The sequence below is a fragment of the Platalea leucorodia genome (assembly GCF_965183815.1).
Source record: "Platalea leucorodia genome assembly, chromosome: 13".
In the NCBI taxonomy this organism is placed as follows: Eukaryota; Metazoa; Chordata; class Aves; order Pelecaniformes; family Threskiornithidae; genus Platalea; species Platalea leucorodia.
Genome location: NC_138835.1, coordinates 6,604,891 through 6,625,308, shown reverse-complemented (window position 1 = coordinate 6,625,308; position 20,418 = coordinate 6,604,891). Strand labels below are relative to the sequence as shown.

Sequence of the window (20,418 nt, the reverse complement as noted above, 5' to 3'; positions counted from 1 at the left end):
AGCTGCAATCATGCAATCAGCCTTCATAATTAGATCTTGGCAACTCTTGAAATACTTCACTTACCCAGTTTACCTGGAAAGGTGCGACCTAAACATTCAGTGCCTGGAGACATTTGAAAGAAAAACAGAAAGCATCCGTCAGTGATGGGAGCCACCTCCGACCGGCTGCACCACACACCCCAGCTCCCCTCTTGGGGACTCATTCTCAAAGAGCCTCCCCTGTAGCCAACCATGGTTGGCATCTGCACCCAAGCCTACCACCTCCGCAGCAGCCAGGAGTACCAAAAGCACTACAAGCCGGGTCTCACCACTCTTGGTAATGACCCCATGTGCTTTTCCCACACCAGAAGTTGCAGCACCAGGTTCTCTCCAGCCACGCTACTGCATGGGCTTCCCCAGGACTGCTCTCCTCCAGCACTCCCGCCCAACAACCTGATGGCATGCTGAAGCCTAATGGAGGTTTGCAAAGTTTTTGGGATCACTCAGCCCACCCCAGAGACCTTCCCGCCACGTTCCACAGTGCCAGAATGCCTGTCCGTGGCCCCGGGCAGCACTGCGCGCTTCAAGGTGCCGGTGGGCTATGTGTCATGTGCCGTCTCCTCTGCAAACACATGTAGCTGAGCCCCACGTGCTGCTGAGCCTTGGTGAAAGCTCAGGGTCTCCTGACACCCCATCCCCGGGGGGGGGGGCAGAGGCTATGGGGTGCTGAAGACCCACAGCAAAATCTTGCACAAAACCCCAGATGCAATGCCCAGCAGATGTATTTTCAAGTGAGGAACAAAGCGGCAAAAAGTTTGGAATAAAAGACAACTCGTGACTTCTCACCCGTCAGTGAGCAGCGCATTAGAATCTGCAAAACTGATGGGATGACAGGACACGGATCCCCCCGGCCCCGCCAGCACAACCTCAGACGAGCTGCGAGCCACCGCAGGCTGGGCGAGCGCTCTGCAGTCCCGCAGGGGATTTCACCAGAGAAAACCTGCGTACAGGACTTTTTTATGATGCCCATAAGAACTGTCTGTCACTGATAATGGTTAATTGGTACTAATTAGTAGCTGCCACAGTCTGATGCCAAAGGAGTCCTCCTGGCCTATAAAAGTGGCCTTTAACTCAAGAGCAAGGGAGGCTCCCAGCCGCACCAAGCCAAGGCTGCTGCACCTCGGGCGCTCACACACCGCCCGCTCCCCGCGGCTCCGCTCCTGCCGCGACAGCCGCGGGCACGAGTGCAGGAGAGCAGGCTGGGAGGTTCAGGGGGTTATGTTAACAGATCATTCCTCCAAAATAGAGCTTTAAAAAGTTACTTTCCATGCACCCGAGAGGACAGAGATAAGCAACTTTTTCACCATAGGAAAAGATTACAGGTCAGAGAGTTGCTGTAAATTACTGCAGCAGCTAAATAAGTTGGGATCCGCAGGCTCAGAGTCAGCTCACTGATTTTAAGTCAGGCTGATTTAGAGGAACGAGTTCAGATGTATTGCAAATCAATGCCTCGTGCGCAGGAGGCATTCAAAAGTGACCACGCAAACGTGCGGCGGTGCCTGCGTTCGCACAGGCAGCGTGCACAGGCGTGTACACCACCGCCGCCCCGCTGGCAGCGGCACCGACATCGATCGTGATGGGGAAGAAAAGAAAGGAATTCTGTGGAGCCGAACACCAACATGTGGCAACAGGCTGTGACCTCCTCCTCCTCGCTCCTCTGCAGCCAGCTCGCTGCACAGAGCCTGAAAAGGGGTGGGAGGCCAAAGGAAAAGTAGAGGTTGAGAAAAAGCGAAGGCCAAAAGGGGTGGGAGGCCCAAAATGGCCAAAAAGCAGTGGGGGGCCAAGGGAAAAGTATAGGCAGCCGAATGGTGGAGGCAGAAAAGGGGCAGGAGGCCAAAACGGGGTGGGGGACCAAAAGAAAAATAGAGGCTGAGGAAAAGTGGATGCTGAGAACAAGTGGGAGGCCAAAGGAAAAGTGGAAGACAAAAAGGGGTGGGAGGCCAAAGGAAAATTAGAGGCTTAGGAAAAGTGGAGACCAAAAAGGGGGGGGGGGGGGGGGGAGGCTTGAAAGGAGTGGGAGGCCCAAAAGGGAAAAGTAGAAGCTGAAAAGAAAGTGGAGGTAGAAAAGAGGTGGGAGGCCCAAAAATGGTGGGAGGCCAAAGGAAAAGTAGAGGCTGCGAAAAAATGGGAGGCCAAAAGGGGTGGGAGGCCCAAAAGGGAAAAGTAGAGGCTGAAAAAAAGTGGAGGTTGAAAAGGGGTGGGTGGCTGAAAATGGGTGGAAGGCCAATTGAAAAGGAGAGGCTGAGAAAAAGTGGAGGTAGAAAAGGCACAGGAGGCCAAAAAGGGGTGGGAGGCCAAAAGGAAGTTAGAAGCTGAGGAAAACTGGAGGCCCAAAAAGGGCGGCAGGGCAAGGGAAAAAGCAGAGGCTGAGAAAAAGTGGAAGCCAAAAAGGCTTGGGAGGCCCAAAAGGTATGGGAGTCCAAAGGGAAGCGAGAGGTTGAGAAAAAGAGCCTCCATGCCTGCAGCTGGCCGGATGAGTATCAGCTGTTCTCTGGTTAAATTTCCAAAAGGATAGAAAGCAACAGCTCTCCCCCACACCCTGCTCCGCAGCACAGGCGATGCCCCCGACGGCGTTCGGCAGCGCTGCGCACGCCCCAGGCGTGACACCCTGTGCACATACGAGCACAGTGCTCCGCCACATGATGACTCGCCCAAGATGTTTTGGCAATGGCCGGGGATGTGTGGGAGAAGCGAGTCTGAACCCTCTGAAGTCAGGCAAGATTTTAAGACGCTGCTTCTCGCTTCTCCTTGAGCTCGCCTGGCTCTCGTGCTCACACTTGGCCTTTTGGTTTAGCCATGCATTTTGCCAACTTTTTAAATGCAAATGAGAACTTGCACTTAAAAGTCAGTGCTATAAACTTGACCAGAGCGACCCTTGCTTCTTCTCCCTTCCTCCATATATGCATAACTTTTTTTTTTTTTTTTAATGCAATCAGCAGCAGGGAAGAGATACAGGAGGGGCTGAGCAGTCGGCACATATTCCCTGTGGATCAGTGCCCGGAGCCCTTCTGCAGCCACAGTCCTGCCAGACGACTCCATGTGAAGGGTGGCTCACACTGTCTGCCTACCAGCAGCAGCAACAAGGAACCAGTAATTATACTGGCTGGACCAACACCTGCTAGTGGTTTTGTCTTACACTGTCTGTGCAACCAAATAGGCTGCCAACAAAACAAAGATGTACTTAGTCTAAACAGGTGAAAACACGAAACAGGGAATGGCGCTGCCGCGTTTGTCCCACGACGCCTGTGTGCAACGCACGCTGGAAAATTTTTGTTTTAGTCTGCAAGAAGGCTCCAAAAGCAGGTAAAAGCATTGCATGCACTGAAAAGACAAGGCTTTGCTGTGGGAGGAGGGAAGAGCACTGCCTGTCTCTGGAGCCCAGCTCCTGGATCCAGCCTTATGCCATGGTGTGGGGCAGATGGATGCTCTTTACTGGGCTGCAACACCAGCATCAGAAAAGCCAGGCTTGCCAGCAGCGTGGCCAAGAGAGTCCTGCTGAACTGGGCAACCCACACAGGACGGCATGCCAGACAGGGCAGCCCTTGCCCGCCCAGGGCTGCCCACAGATCAGAGCTGCTCCCAAAAAAGCACTGAGTCAGACTGGAGCAGAAGCATCCACTCCCACGGTGCCGGGGTCCGCACGGGCAGGGGGCTGGACCCTCACACAGCATTTCTCGCTCACGGAGCCAGAACTCAGCAGTGAGGTGGGAAGGGGAGGGCAAATACCCTGAAGGACCAAGGGCAAAGACCCCAAAGGAGCACTCGGGCCAGCCTCAGCCTTAGCTGCCTTTCTGCAAGGCCGGAAAGCCAGGATCAGCTCCTCACTGCACCAAGTCACACCCAAGATACGCTCCCTCGTCGGCAGATGGGATTTATTGTAGATGATTCGTCCTGGAATAAAAACATCAGCTCCACCTCTCACAGCCTATTTACTGAAAGCCACTAAACATTAAACAGAGGCAAAAAGTGTATCCCAGCAACATCTGGAATTTATCCCTTCCTCCTTCTGCAAAAGAAAAAATCACGCCCTATTCTTTTTGAGAAAGAAAAGTGATTATATAGAATTATAATGCTGGAAGAAGATAGAGAAGAGCAGAGATTTTCTTTGAAACGCTGTTTGGACAATTAAAAAGGGATAGTTTCAAAGAAGCAGCAAATCCTGTCTCAGCTTTTTCCGCCCTGTCTCACAGTGCCAGGCTTTCCTCCCATGTGTTGGCTAATACACTCTTAGGAAAGCAACAGTTTTCATCCTTGCGAGACCTTTAGTAAGCTAGAAGGAAAACCAGCTCTAAGTCCTAACTGGTTGAAGATACACCAAATAAGAAAAATTATTCTTCCAGTTCCTGCCAGCAAGATTCAGAGGAGCTTTGTTTTCTATGGAGAAAATCTACTTGGGGACCAGCTTTCCAGAAGAGGATGGGTCAGCCTTTACCCAAGAGAGTCAACGCTGTCTCTCCAGACAGAAGAACAGAAAGGCTTTAAATATAGAAACAGGAAAGACTATCTGGATTAATACGAGGATGCAAGGCCAAAACGCGATATCCTCCACTTCCTTAGGCTTCCGATCCCAGACTGGCTGGGTGGCAGCCCACAGCATCACCTGGCCCCGGCCAGGACCGGGGAAGCCTCAGTTCAAAGGGAAACCCTCCCCAGCCTTCCCCAAGGGGGGAAGCAAAGCAGTCGCTCTCACGCCAAGCCCCCAGAAGCACATCCAGCTACTAAATTACCCAATGACTTCAACTGCATTGATCAGTCTGGAAAACAAGGCTGCAGTTCTTTGCATGTGCGCAGTTAGGAGGGTACATCTGCAAGAGTTCTGCATTTTTCACCTGTGAGTAGTTACAACCATAGTAAGGGATGCCCCTTCCCCTACCCAGCCCCAGCACCATCAAGGTGCGGCCAAGTGCTGCAGGGAGAGACTGAAGGGCAATGCAGGTGAGAGGATCCCGCTGCTCCAGACACCTTTCTAACAAAGCAGCGCCTCAGCAAATGACAGGTAGGTCTCATTTTGCAAATGAGGGCAAGGCTGTTGCGAGAACCAGTCCCATTACTCAGGCTCCTCAACCCCATCTCCTCGGCTGCGCATGGACTGGATGCAGGATTTCATCAGGACATTAAACTCGGAAGCCGTAAAATCACTGTGCAAAAAACCAATTATACCTATTTTCGTAACAGCCAATTTAAGCTTGTATTTAGGTCCCCTCACATACCCTTACATTACATAAAACATTTCTTCCACTTGAAATGTAGCTTTCTAAAGGCCATTTTGCTTAATTTAATAGATGCTTAACGTGGGTCTGCACATCTCTAGAAGCGTAACCAAGGAAGACACATGGCTGCAAGATACAGCGTGATCCCTTCCCGAGCAAACAGAAAGAACAGGAGGGGATGAAAAGCATCTCTAAACTCATGAACCTGCTGTGACTGGAGTGCACTTGTGGTCTGAAGAGCAGCAAAACCCCACGGTCAAGTCAAAAGAGAAATTCCTGAGCATCTGCACGTGGCTGTTAACCCGCTCGAGACCAGCCAGCACCCTGCAGGCTGCACAGCAGGATGGATCCTTCCCTCGCTGCATAACCAAATTAGCTGAACTGAGCCCACTCAAGCATGCTTCCCTCAGATTTGAAAGAGCTACTTTCTGAACTTAAATTAAATAAATGCAGTCATTTTTGGGGTGGGTTTTTTTTGTTTTGTTTTGTTTAAAAGAAAAGCTGCACTAATAAAAAGCTCATAGTGAATCTATTAAATTGAGGCTGTCCATTATGTTTATTGTTCCTTACAATTCAGGCCTGGATGGCAAGTCAATGGATGTTGAGAAATATTTATCAGGAAAATCCATGAGAATGATGAGGATTAAAAGCTATCAGCAAGATAGAACCCCATAGTTTGCTCTGTTCCTCGCTCAGAGCACGCGGGACCCCTGCCAGAGACCTCTGCCCCCCTCTCCTTATTCTTCAGCCCACCTCTGGCGCATCAGTCGACAGGACAGCCATTGCCTGCATTCGTAGCAAAGGCTGGAAAAAGTGAAATTTGTATGTACTGCTATGATTAAGTCACACTAGAGAAATCGAAAATATCCATTGCATTGCACACCAGTGATCAGTATCATTAAGTGTTACACACCTCGTGTGTGTGAGCACACTGGAGAGGGAGATGCTGAACTCGAAAATGCATCTTCCAATTCAAGCAAAGTCCCATTACAGTAATATAAGTCTAACAATAAAAGTGAGACTGCTGTTTATTATACGGGAAATTACTGCAATTTAAGACAATTTTACTCTGAATTGTGTGAAGCAGGTGTCCATAAATCATGTTGTTCCTTAAGTGTCCTAAAGGCAGCACCTAACAGGCCAAGGTACTTTCAGAGCTCAATGCTAAAGAGCCTAATCTGTATATACTGGACTAAGTTATTGAAGCTAAGAGACTACCCTTGATAAGGTGGAATAATGGCAGAAAGAATGAGAAAAAAAAAAAAAAAACAAAACCAGAAAGCGCAGGATCTGCTCCTCCAGGAAAGTAGCCAAGACATCCGCCTCCAGCAAAGCCGAGCCCTTGCAGACCATGCCAGCGCCAGGGACACCAATGCTCTCCGACTCTCGAGGAACCAGGTCTCATTGCACCGATACTTGTGAAGAGCACAAGGAAATCCAGCCTGGTTTCAAGTCTGGAGCGTGCACCAAGAACAAGTCCAACGCAGGGCCATTCAAGCTCCTGAGCTGTGGGTTTCATCCCTGCGGCTCTAGCAGCCGGCCGGTACCCTCAGCGCCGCAGGACACGCAGCACAGGAGGGTGCAGGAGGCTGAGGGCACAGCTTCACTTTTGGGGGGATTTTTTGTTTTTATTAGAAATAACAATATTAATCATATTAAACAGAATCCACTAAGGGGGAGAAGTTCCAAGCTTGCTCAGCACAGAGCCCAACCTGCAGCAGACCCACCAGCAAGCGGGCGCAGCAGGCAGCTTCCATGGGGACTTGTCCATGGCAGCCAAAGCCACGGGTACACTGCACACGGATGGAGGAGTGGGCGAGCAGATTCAGGAGGACGGTTGTAGGGACTCGGGCTTGGAAATGTTAGTCTTAATGCTCAGCAGTTAGACGTCTTTTGGGAATTCATCCAAATGGCACTGCTTCCTTCCCACTTGCCCTGCAGGTAAATCTAGCATGTGGCTTACACAATCTGTTGACTTAAATAAAGCAAGGGCAGAAGAAAGCTGTTCAGACATCAGGAGAGGCTCATCAGTCCTTTGGGCAAAAGTCTGGGTCACTTCCCCCTCCGCAGCGTACTCTGTGTGTCGGCCAGGGCCCCGTCTCCCTCCGTGAGAGCATGCGCAGCGAGGGTGCAGCAGAAGCAGTCGCTGTGTTCAAAACGTCAGTAAAAGGACAACAACGACATGTTGCCAAATTCTTCCATATTTTTGGCCGGTGCCGATGCTTAAATTCAATTTATAGAAATTTTGAGTCCATGAGCTCTGTGCTCCAGTTGAGTCCTTTAGAAATTAAACACAACCAAGCAACGTCCACACGAGTCTCCCGGGGCTCGGGGAGACGGGGCCACAGCCACTTCCAAACTTCACGGTGCTGGTCCACCTGTGCCTCCAGCTCGCCTCCGGACTACCGCTCATCCATCCTGTGGACGTGGGATGTTTCTAAAGCACTGTGAGACCATCGCATGCTCTGCAAGCGCAAGATCTTGTTGGACACACGTATCTCAGGTGCAAGCCCCAGCTGCAGCGTGCAAGACTGAAGAGCAGGCAGGCAGTAGCAGTAAGCAGTCTGGAGCGAGCCTGCCAGCTGCCCTCATCCATACGCCCCAGGAATGCTTCCTGCCCCTGCTATCTTCTATCGCTAGTCTCAGACTCCCTCCTTCCCACATTCAACTCAGGCATCCAAGAGCCAGCCCTGGGGCCCGGCTCCTCCACTTGCGAGCACAGGAGAAGCAAACAGCCTCCCCCAAAGCAAAAGACCAAAATCTGAACAAAGCAATTCTGACGCGGCTGCAGCCAGGGCTGTTTTGTTGTCAGAGTTACAGAAGGGAAAATTAATTCTCACAATTAGTGAAATGGGACAGAAGTAGAGGAAGGCTACCTCGTAAGATGCAGGTCGTCTTCCCTCTGAGATTTTAAAGCACTGAAGATGCATTTGAAAGGAAAAGTGACTCAGCTGACCACCACTGTCTCTACTAAGATGTTGCACAGCCATTCTGCTCGATGTGCAAATAAGAAACCCTACCACTGATCATCAACAGCAAGTTAATTAAGTATTAGGCCGAATTCTGCACGTAAAGCATATAACGACTGAGGTCTGCAGAAGACTGGTCTAAAGAGCCAGACTTTGCTACTACAAATACTCTTAGTGCAAGTTAACATCTAAATCTCAAGGAAGGTAGAAGAGACTACCATAGCAGTTGTGATGGTGAGCTCCTTAGGAGGCAAGCTAGACACTCAATCCATCTCTCGTATCAGACCTATGTTAACAGTTAAATAGGACCTACTGTCGTGATCTTTAGCAATGAGTAGATGTGGTTTTGAGTAATGGTTAGTGTTACTTAACCGGTTATATTCACTAATGTAATTGACACCTATTCCATCATCCTGAATACACCCACTTCTTTCTCCGATACCATAAATAGATTAGAAAAGTTTCTGCAGATGGCCATGACCCCATTTGTTTGTGCACTTAGCCATGTATGAATCACTCTTGGCTTGTAGCAGCACTTTGGAATTACTGAAAGATAACTAGTCGGCACAGACACCAATAAATGAATCATGCTTTCCACAAGACTAAACCGTTGGGCTTTTACAGACTCCAATTACAAAGTAAGAAGAAAAGAACAAAGAAATTACTCAGTCTATTTGCACAAAGTCATGCAGAGTTGATTCATAGTTTTACAGAATTATTACTGACAATCATTTGTAGGGGGTTAGAGTAACAAACCAGCTACTTAACATATTGGACAGAATGAAGAGATGGAAAAAAATCCCCAAACCACGTCCTGCATACATTCTTGAAAAGTAGTATTGATTTTTGTGCAAGTACCTCTTTTCATTCTTGGTATGCTTCAAGCCTGGGCGTTAATCAGCTTTCATTCTCCAAGGCTGAATTCTGCTTTGCTGGGCTGCTTGGGCCAAGTTTGCAAATGGGGGAAATCCTTTTGCACCTGCTGAAGCGCACACACCTCACGCCAGCAAACCATCACAGGCACAACTCCTCAGCACTGTCGGCACGAGCCGGGTCTCATGAATGGACCAGAGAACTGCCATGTGAAAAAGCACTTGCCTTTCTAAATGCAGATTTTTGAACGTATACTGCAAGTGAGAAATTAGCCAGTCTGAGGCATTTTATTAAAGGTATGTGTGAGACTGAATACACTGAACACAAACGTGTGAACCGTTTGAAAGCACTGTGGACATTCACCAACACTGACAACTTGTGAGGCAAGTTTCAAAAGATGTGCAAGGTATCTCTATGTAACACCACAGCCTGTGACAACACGAACATACACCACACAGAAAAACCCACCCTCTTCTAGATGGAGCATAAGCCTAGTCTTCTATCAATTACAAACTGGAAGTCTGACTACTTGGAGAAAAAAGGGGATACTGTTATCAATTACGACATTAGCAATGCTGCCTTGCTGTATGCAGTGAAAAATTAGTGTTAAGTTAAAAAAAAAAAAAAAACCTAAAGGTGGTGGTGGACTGGATGCCCAGCTGAGCCTGCAATACGGACCAGTGCACCGGTTGTAGCATCTGTGAGCACGACGGCTGAATTTCCAGGTCTCAGGGACACACAGCCTCACATGCTTCAAATCAGCATCCTGTACCAGAGAGACATGCAGAATAACAAGGATAACGTCCAACTGAACAAAATCACTGACAGTTTGGAAAAGGATGCAAGTTAAATGTATACATGATGCTATTTGTCTAAGACCTTCCAGTGATGCTACCCTTTACATTTAACTGAAGGCCCAACCTCACAGGTTAATTTAGCTTGCAAATGAAATGTGTGCCCTCTTCTACACACCAGCTGAACTTGGTCCAGAAGCAGAGAGCTGCCAGCCTGGTACAGCTTAGAGTCATAGCTCAGGAGAGGCCAAAAACAGCACCAGAAGAGCTACCACACAGATCTAAATCAATTCAGGAAAACTTGCTTGTTTGTCCCTCACCCTTAAGGCTGCTGATTTCTCAAGAGAGGTATAAACCCTATCCCAACCTGGCTACAAGAAGGAAAGACGCCATGCAAGATTTAAATGAAAGCCTTAATAAACATTCCCGATTCCTACCCTCTCTCCTACTCTACCCATACTACATAAATTAATGCAACAAGCTCTCTTGTATAAGAATACGTAGGCGACAATAACCTTCTCCCTCCGCCGAGGGTTTATCTGAGGATGTGCTGTAGATAGAAGGGGAAGAAAAAGGTTCCCAATAGCTCCACTACAGCAGCACCAGGTTGTGTTTAGAAAGCTTGAGTCACTAGAATCAAGGTCTTCACGTGCAACGCAAGATTAAAAGGATACATGTGCTAAACAGTAACGTGTCCTTTAGCCGGAAGAAAAAGCTAAATCAGGAACCTGCAATATTAGGTGGATACTTAGATAAATACTGTACAACATACCGCAGCAATAATGCTAATGCAAGTTTAGGTTTCACACTGGAGATATTTCAAAAGATTTGCAAAGCTTTGATAATATTTAGCATCTCTACTAATTTCCTTTTCTGTGTAATCATAAATTTACCATAGTAGCCAAAAGATCTGGGATGAACTACAAGTTCTAGCTGGCTCCGAAGCCAACAAGAATAATGTGTGCTGTTACTATTTTCTCTCAAAACATACCTCTGCAAAACTGACTTAAAACGAGAAAAGAAATTGTGAAACTGTCATTACAAAGAAGCATTTAAAATGCAGATCAAAGTGCTGCCTTAGAAGCTGTATTCCTTGCCAAATCATCAAAGCTCTCTTTACTCTCAATAGCTCCCCAAATCCTCTGATTTGGATGATAAACTTCTACAGCTGAAATTTATCTGCTTTTAAAAAAAAACAAACAAAAAAATCCAAACCCCACAACTCCATTCTCTGGTTACCAACTATTTCATTAACCAGTTCATTTTGAAGTACTTTCTTGTATTACTAAATCAATTCACTTTCACAAAAGCACTTATGCCTGTATACATACACAGACCCTACCCTGATACTTTTTCAGACACTACCTCAACACTTTTTCAAGTATTGAAAACTTGTCAGCTCTCAGAGCTGTATACGCATACGGCCCCCTCCTGCAAGCACTGAAGCGCTAACAGCTCAGGTAGCTTATTCCTGCCACGGCCGCACTGCGCTTAACAGCGGTGTTGCTGTTACACCGCTCCATCGCACCCTGCGCTCGTGCATCGCTCCTCAAGGAGCTCCGAGACCGCTGTTACGTTCAGCGCAGCGAGGAAGCAGCGATGCAGCAGCCCACACCATCAGCTCCGAAAGACGGAGATGATGGGTCAGATCCTGCTCTCACAGAGGGGAGCCTTGTGCTGAAATCCTTGGGGCCAGACTCAGCTGCGCCGCTCTCAGCCGGAGCAGGTCTCTGATGTGTTTCCTCACCCGGGATCTGCCCAAGTGACCTACCTTTTGCCACCCAAAATAATTATAAAGTCATCACCCTGCAATTTAGCTACACAGACGGGAAGAACACCGCATAAAACATCCCTGTCGACATTAATGATTCTTTTGCTTTATGGACGTCTGGGAGTATGCTCATGGTGTGAACCAAGTTTCCACTTAATTGCAGCAAAGTGGCCCTTGTACCTCCCTCCTCGCAGGCTTTCCAGCCAGGCTTTATTACTTTGATGAAACACGCCGCCAGCAACAGATGCACTGCGTATGGGAGAACTTGAGGGATCTGATAAGACAAACCGCACACCACGCACGGGATCTCCTTCCAGGAAGCAAACTGGTAGGCAGTTTTTACACAAAACACCATTGCAAATAAATAACCTTTTTTAGCTAATTAGGGTTACCAAATTCTGACGGTTGCTATTACCTGAAACAAGACCAACAGACATGACTGCACAATGAGTTACTCAGGAAAGAAGCTAGATTGTAATTACACTGTCTATTAGTGACACCACGTATTTTGGTACTTCCCTTGGAAAGGTCTCCTCACGTCTACCCATTTATAATTTAGGTTTACAAATTCATTCTAAAACTAGATTTATCTAGCCACCAACTCTCAGCCTGGGAAACCTAAAAATATTAGTCTATTTTGTGAGCAACAGCAAATAAAAATAAGTAAGAACATACATTTGTAGGTACTCTTCTCTCCATCTGCAAAGGAAGCAGCGGTACTTCGGCTAATTCAATAGCCTGAAAACTTAGAGGTGATCCCAGGCCCTACCTCGGGAATTCCTGGCTTTAAGGAAAGGAATATAGTTGCTCTTTCCCACACATCCTTCAGTGCCGGTCCTCTCACAACCAGGATCTGAAAACATACTCCTAAATAAAACAAAGGCAAACCAAAGGCTTATCCAGGGGGTAGAGGATGCCTTCATGGGGTAGAGGATGCCTTCATGGCAGAAGGTAACAGGACTCCCTGTGTCAAACATCCTCCTCTGAATATACCCCGATACTGACTGAAAAGAAAGAATCAGCCATGTCTTGTCTCCACTTTGCATTGTATATGATCACCTCCGATCACAGATCACCTCTAGTGCCATGTGTGCTGGTCCTGCTGTGCAGCACAACGCAATCCAGGTGTTCACCCAGAGGAAAAAAAACAAAGTTTGACTATTTTCCCTCCATTTCCTCCTCTGTGTCTTTTCATTCTCCCATTCAACACCGATTATAAAACACTAAGATTAAAATCACTGCCTGAGGGCACAAAATAAACTGTAATTTTGAGACCCCTGGGCTCTCCAGGCTCAGGGAATTAGGACTTTCCCTGCTGCCCTGGGTAGGAGAGGTGGGACCCGCAGAGCTGGGACCGCAGACCACCAGGGTCCCCGGGGACGGCCAAGGGCACACGCAGACAGCTCTTAGGCCACTGTAAGCAAAAGCCATCCATGCTCCGCTCCTCCTGGGTCGTACCTGGGGACGCTGGTCTGGGCAAAAAGCAGTGCTTGTCACAGACACACAGCCAGAGCCAGACACAGGGAACTCCCAGTTTGGCTGAAGTCAAACTGCAAACACCCTCTAGCTTGCTGAAACACTGGTAGCAGCTCCGGCTTCCCTCCATGTCCCTACCTCCTGGAGAAAAACCTGGGGGGGCACGGACTAAAGAAGTACGTGGTTGTTATCCTCTCTGCCCTGGAAGAAGCCATAACTGCTGTTGACGCAGCGTCAGGAAAGAAACGTATCTGCCAAAAAAGCAGTCTGAAGTGGAAAGGAGACATGATCCCTGGTTGAGCCATCTGCATTTGGTTTGTTATTAAACCAAAGAATGTGAAAACCTAGAAGTCCTTGCTTGGACAGAAACTCGCTCTCACGGTTCGCTCGCCCCAGCCCACAACTGACCGGGCACACCGCTCCGACACCGCATCGGAGCGCTGCTACCAGCCAAGGGGAACGGCCTCATCTCCTCGGGGAGATGTAACGACACCTCTTAAACTCCCGAACGCTTCGGCAAATGTTACTGCACGAGCTCTCTTCCGAGAGCCACCCAGCCCAGAGAGAGACCTGCCCTCACGCCCCACGCCTGAAGCCATCCTCTCGCAGGGACGCCCGGGTGCCCGCGGAGGCAGGATCCCCAGCCTTGGCACCCGAACCCCCTGGGAGAAGCCCCCGCGGGGTGCAAAGCAGCCCTGGCGCAGGCGTGAGGCCCCTCCTGCCATCGGGGCCGCGGCGCTGGACGGAGCGGGCTGGCGCTGGCGTTTCACACCGACCGAGCCGGTGGCAGGAGCTGAGCTGCCCCAGGCGAGCGAGCGGCGACGCAGGCACGCAGCCTCGCTCCGCTCCCTGCGCCAAATAATTAGTTATTTACAGACTCTTCCGCCACGACAATCACCCCTGACCTCTTTCACCCAGCCGAAGCGATTAGAGACCACTGCCGCAGACGTCTGGCTGCTTAACGCCGCCTGGCATATTGGCACTAGAGCCCCGGCGGCGGCGGGCGAGACTCCGCACCCCCGCCCCCAAAAAGCCCTTTTATAATCCTAATCTGGGAGCGCCACACACAGAAACCAGCTGCTTCCTCCGCCGCAGCGCCGCAGCCTGCCATACGGAATAAAGCCTGCAAAGAAATATTTGGGGGGATCGCTTGTACAGTTAACCTAATCGAAGGGTTAAATTAAAAGAGTTTACAGTTATGCCACTTTCCCGAAGCATTCCTGCGCGGTAACTTTTGGCTAGAAAATTAAATAGCATCTGGTGATAGCTGCTCTCAGGTTCCCTCAAAGTCGTATTAGATGAATGAAATCAAGCGAACGGAGGGAGGAAAAAGCTGTATAATGAATTCATGTTGGGGAGGCTCAACTCTGTCTTTTCCACTGCACCCAGGTGGAGGAAGCGATCAGGTAACAGCTCCTGCAGTGCAACCAAAGCCCTCCCTCCCGTAGCACAGAGGTGAGCTAACGCTGCCTGCCGTCGGCAGGAAATAAATAAATAACATTGGCGATAAAGAAACCCATCCGAAAATGAAATACGGAAGGGCAGCATTAAGGCAGCTCGATGCAGGGCTCCCAGGAGCTAATGGGAACTCTGCGCCTGAGTGTCAGGACCCCAGAGCCGAGTGGCTGACGCGGGGGGACAGGCGCAGTGCTGGCTGGGGACAAGTGGCGAAGGACCTCGGGAGCCGTACGGCATCAGGCTCCCGCAACACCCGTCCGAATTCAGGCAAGGTGTCCTCCAGCGTACCTCACTGTCCCCAGCCTCGCACACACACACGCGCATCCATAACTGGCACCTGCCTCCTACCAAGCCATTCGTATGCTGAAAAAATGGGAAAAAAAATATAAAATATGCTATTTCTAAAAAGTCAAGGAATTAAATTAAAAGCCTGAGTTGTTCCAACAAAGCCTCATGCCAAGAGTTACACTGGAAGAGAAGCTTTTTCTTCAAAAGACATTACACATTTTAATTCACAACTTTTATCATAACCATGAGCCTTGATCAGACACAAAGTAAAGTCTCTCATCCTTGCAATTCTGTGGGACACAGTTTATGTTCACCAACCGGCTGACGCAAAAAAGAACTGTATCTTCATTATTTATACACTGCTATTGGTATGCACATCTAGCCCGGCCTGTTAAAGTCAGGAAAGAATAATGGTCTATTCAGTACCGGTAGTGTTAATAAAATCAGGCAAATCCAGCTTAGTTTTGTCTGAACACGAATGAGATTAAATCAAGATTAAATGTGCATACAGTACAAAGGGTATGGTTTATGCTAAAATTCAGAATGAACACATTTTAGTACCCGGTATACAAATGCCTACAGACCTTCTCCAGCACTCAGACACCTGAATTAAACAACGATGAAACTGGAGAAGGCGAAGGCAGATGACACTGGACAAAAGCCATCCAAAATACCAAGGGACAGATGCTGGCTCTAAAATACTGCTCTGCAACCCCGCTGGAGGTAACGGGGCAAATCCTGTGCTAGCAGAAACAGGCACAGCTCAGCTGACTTTCCCCTGCACGCACCGAGTGCGAGCCTGCCCCATCGCAGTGCCAGGAATATATGCAAAATCAAGACTCTTTCCCAAGTTTTCATTTTGGGCCATTTTGCATTAAGTCTGGGTAGGGTTTAGATTTCACAGCACAGAACAAGGTGTGAAGCGGGGTACAGTCCCGACAACCCACCCAGCCCGGGATGCCTTGAAAACCTTCCCTTTACAGAAAATACCATTTGCTTTAAATCACCAGAGAAACCAACTCGTTTCTCTTTCCTCAGCAATAATATTCTTTCTCTCTCACCTCCATGCACTTCATTTCCAAGAGGGAAAGAGCAAACAGAAAAGTAGTGGGTATTTAGGTCAGGCACCGTACTCACTGACACTCTGCGAGGGTTGAAAAATATGAACAAGAACAGGCAAAGGGCCCTTCGTAACCCCCCGGGGCTGGAGGCGGGGTGCGGGTTCCCAAATGTACGCCCTCCTCGGGTGCCCGGACCGCAGCGCTCCCCCCGCCCCCGGTATCGAGGGGAAGGGGATTTACACCGGGGCTAGCGGAGACCCCCGGAGGGGGGTCGGGGGCCGGGGCCCCCAGCATCACCCCCCGCACGAGGGAAAGGCGGGGGGCAGGGGCGGCCGCACCGGCCGGAGCATCGCCGGGGCCCGGGCGAGACGCGGGCAGCGACGGAGCCGAGATGGGGAAGAGCCGGGGCTTCGCACCCCGATGCCGGGAGGGCGAGGGGGGGAGAGCAGAGCGCGGGAGCGGCCGCGCTCCGCAGGCAGCCGGCGGCGGGCGGGAGGCTGCGCCCGGGGCCGCTCCGCCCGGGGCCGCTCCGCCAGCCCGGGCCGCCGGGACCCGCCCGCCCCCGGCCCGCCGCCGCGCGCTGTCACGCCGTGTCACGCACTCACCCGCGCCGTGTCACACCCCCACGAAACACCCCAACAGCAACAGATGAGAGACCAGAGCTCGCACGGAAGGCGGCGGGGGACGGGGGGGATGAAACAGTCACTCCGAGAAAGCGCATCGCAGCGCAGGGTCCGGCGCTGCCGGGAGCCCCCCGCGGAAACTTCCCTGCCCGCGGCGGGGCGCGGGGCGCCGCGGAGCGCCCGACCGCCCCGCACCCCCGCACCCGGGGAGCCGGGGCCGGCCCCGCGGCAGCGGCAGCACAAGTACTTACTGATCTCCATGCTCTGGAACAAAGACCTTTTGCAGTTGCATGTGCAGGACACATTGGGCTGAATAGCTACGGCCGTGCTGTTCAGACCCATGAAGTTATACATTTAAAAAAAAGAAAAAAAAAAAAGAAAAAAAAAAAAAAAAGGCGGCGACGGCGACACAAAGAACTTCACGGCCGCCGAGCGCTCTCCGGGCAGCACCACATAAAGCCGGGGCTCCTCCTCGGCGCGGGGGGGCGGGGGGAGGGAAATGCAGCTGCGATCAAAAATTGGAAATAAAAAACCCAGCGCGGCGCAGCGCCCCCCGCAGCGGCTCGGCTGGGCTCGGCGGCTGCTCCGCGCCCCCTCCGGCCCGGGAAGCGGCTGGGCTGGGCTGGGCCCGGCCGCAGCAGCCCCGCACTTTTGTGGGGCGCGGCGGCGCGGCGGCGCGGCGCGGTGGGAGCGCGGTGGGAGCGCGGCCCGCCCGCTCCCGCTCCGCTCCGCTCCGCTCCCGCCCCCCGCGCTCATTCACGGCCACGGGGACGCGGCCGCGCGCCGCCGCCAGCCGCGGGCGGGCGCCGTGACGTCAGCGCCAGACGGGCACCGCCCTTTCCCTCGCGCCGCCGCCGGGCGCGGGGGGGGGGCGGGGGCTCGGCGGGCGCGCGCGCCCCGGGCTGCCCCGCGCGGGCTCCGCGCCGCCTCGCGCAGGCCGGGCCCCCCCGGGACTCGCCCCGCAAGGGCGGGACTTGCCGCGGGGCAGCCCGTCGCAGTCGCCCGCGGGCGAGCGGCGCCCAGCCGGCGCCCCAGAAGCCGAGGGCGGGTACTGCCCGGCCCGGCCCGGCCCGCGGCCGCCGCCCGGGAGGCGCGGGGGTCTCGCCCACCCGACCCGCACTCAGACGTCATTTTGTGGTGGTCGCCGGCACCGCCGAGCGCGCCGCTGCCAGGCGGGTGCGGGTGCCGGTGCGGGCTCCCTGCGCCCCCCGCTCCCACCCTCCGCCAGCGCGGTGCCACCGGGCCCGAAGGCCTCCGGAGCTGGCCGCCCGCCCGAGCCCCCGGCCCCACCGCCGAGGCCCCTCCGGCCCCAGCCACCGCGGCGCAGGAGCCGCAGCGCTGCTGGCGTTCGTTGCGCAGACGGTTCCCAAATGCCGCGTTTCAAAAAGAAAAAAAATGGGAAAGATTGGAAAAGAAACGTGGGGGGAAAAACCCGTAAGCGCCGATTTGGCCACAGCTGAACTCGGTGCAAATTCTGCCATTGGCGCCAACGTTAACGCCAACAACGCTGCTTTCGTCTACAAAGCTCAGAAACTATCCGAGAGAGAAATTCCCATTTTTGTTTCAAACCACCCACTGTAAAATGGAGTGGCCCCATTCACTTTTTAGACAGGTAAAAGGAAAAAACGTCATCTCTTCCCTGAGTGCTCAGCGTGCCAAGTTTTAGTCAAGACATTCTAATTTTTTTTTTTTTTTCTGGGAAATAAACCTGTGAAAACAGAGGTTTATAATGAAAATGCTGAAACAAGCTTCACTACAGTGGTGCGAAGTAGCTGCTACACTACTTGGTGAATCCTGTTACCGGGAGATAAAAGTCAGCTTCAGTTATCTTCTAAGAAAGCATGTTTTCCCATAATTCGTGATAGCTCTGATTTAGGATTTGGAAGCATCTGAGGAGTCCCCAGCTGGGCCCGTGCTCCCGGGAGATGCTGCCGCGAAGGGGACGGGCGACCGGCCCAAGGCTGGTGCAACGCTGTAGAAACCGCGCACGACGGCTGGTGTCGAGAGCCAGGTCAGGCACAGCGGCGCTTACCGGCAAGGTTTAACCTTCCTTTCCCCCCTCAAAAATGGAATTTATTTCTACATGCCTACTTACAAACTAATGTTAAATACACGCCTGCGGCCCCATCCAGTTCTGTGAAAATGCCTGAAGAGAAGGAACACGGAATTGCCAGGTTGTTTAATCTTTTACTCTTTGCCACTTGACAGGTGGTAACTCCCAACAATTACTAATCCAAAGGAAACACGGAAGAGGATCTTGCGGCTCGGATAGCAACGAGCTTTGAGAAGTTTGTGCTTCCCGGTGCTGAGCAGACGTGAATCACCATACGAGTGTCCTTCCCCAAACGCAGGCGCCGGAGGTGGGGGTTAGTGTGCAGGCCGGGGAGAGGAGGGACAATAACCTGAGAAAAAGGTCTACACTCGAACTGGAAATAAAGCATTTCCAATCCTATTTTCATACTTTGTTCCCAGCCTCGGTTTCCTCATGGGTAACGCAGGAGGGGTAATTCTTACCTGCCTTTCGGCCGATTCCTTCAGGTTGGTCCTGGAGCCTTGGTTTCTTTTGTGCCAGGCAAATTTCTAGAAACGCTTCGTGAAAACGTGAAGCAGCGTTACCGCTGTTACGGGGACGTGGGCCTCGGGCGGGCGGGAGCACGCAAGCCCCAGAGAGGCCAGCTTGAAAGTTAAAGCGAGGCACACACATGGTCAAAACTCTGCAGACAAATGTCAGTTCAGATAGCTTTATCAATGAACCCGCTTTTATTATTATTTAGCTGGAAATATCTTTTTTCTTTTTAAAACACTTGGCAGCTGAATATTAGAGACCCTTTTCCAATCGACCTTGCTTGACTGGCCAGAAAAGGCAGCTGTAAGCTAAGCTGAGTCCACCAGCTTGCAACTAACAGTCCTTCACACTTAGAAAAAAATACTACCTCCACAAGTAAGTCAAGGTGAACTCTACACCCTTCCTCGTGTTGCGGGAGAGAGCAGCCGCCTGCCAGCACCAGCTGCCACCGCTGCCGAGCCCTTCGAGTTCATCGGCTGTGTGGACGTGGCCATAGTTCGTGTTTGAGTCAGAATTCTTGTATTTTAAGACACAGACACGGTACAGCCTTAAATGGTCTTAAGCAAGAAAATGCAGCTTTAAAGCATTGTATTATTCTTCCGTGGCAGGTCAGTTCCTTGACCGGTGGGTTACAGAGTCCCTCTCTCTGCTGCGATGAGCACAGCTTTGCCTTTCGCAAACTGGCACGGCATCGCCCAGCGGCCCAGGGAACGGGAGACGGGCGGCACGTGGAAGGGCACGGCTGGAGGCCTGCTCGCAGGCAGGACGCGCTGGGGACGGGCGCTGTGGCAGGAGCAGCCTTGGGGGAGGCAGCTGGCAGCCCCTGCCCAGCACTGACGGCTGAGCAAGCACGGGCTGGGAGGACGCCGTGCCCAGGCTGCAACCGAGCTGTGAAAGAGCCGGCTCCGGCGGGGGGAACGGCGTCCGCCCTCACCCCGTGAATCAGCCAGCTTGTTCTAGGGGGAGTTTTTACAAGTTTGCAAAGCTTTGGTGGATAAAGGCTCCAGTTTCAGATGCAGGCTGCTGCAAGTTCACACATCTTCCTAACCTTCCTTAAAAAAAAAAAAATAAAAAAAAAAAAGGAAAATAACTATTTGCAAGTTGATGCTGGTTTAAAAACGCACTGTTTACCACCGTCCCGATTTCATCTGAACGACTCATGTGGCTTTAAGAACAATCAGCATTTTTCCACCATGATTTAAGAACAAATAATTAAAGTCATCCCAGATGGGCTTGTAAAAATTAGAAGTACATCAGCTAACTTTAAATGCTTCACCCTGTTCTTTGTAC

General features: G+C 51.3%; 1 protein-coding gene across 1 annotated transcript in view; it reads right to left on the bottom strand.

The window, feature by feature from the left end:
- The window catches only part of PMEPA1 (prostate transmembrane protein, androgen induced 1), a gene marked incomplete at its 5' end in the record, with an annotated part of 49,313 nt that extends 32,397 nt beyond the window's left edge, over window positions 1-16,916 (bottom strand). Inside the window, one exon of the mRNA XM_082325632.1 lies at window positions 16,814-16,916. Coding sequence (XP_082181758.1) covers window positions 16,814-16,916 — 103 coding nt within the window. The remainder of the gene's footprint in view (window positions 1-16,813) is intronic.
- Window positions 16,917-20,418: the final 3,502 nt, after the last annotated feature.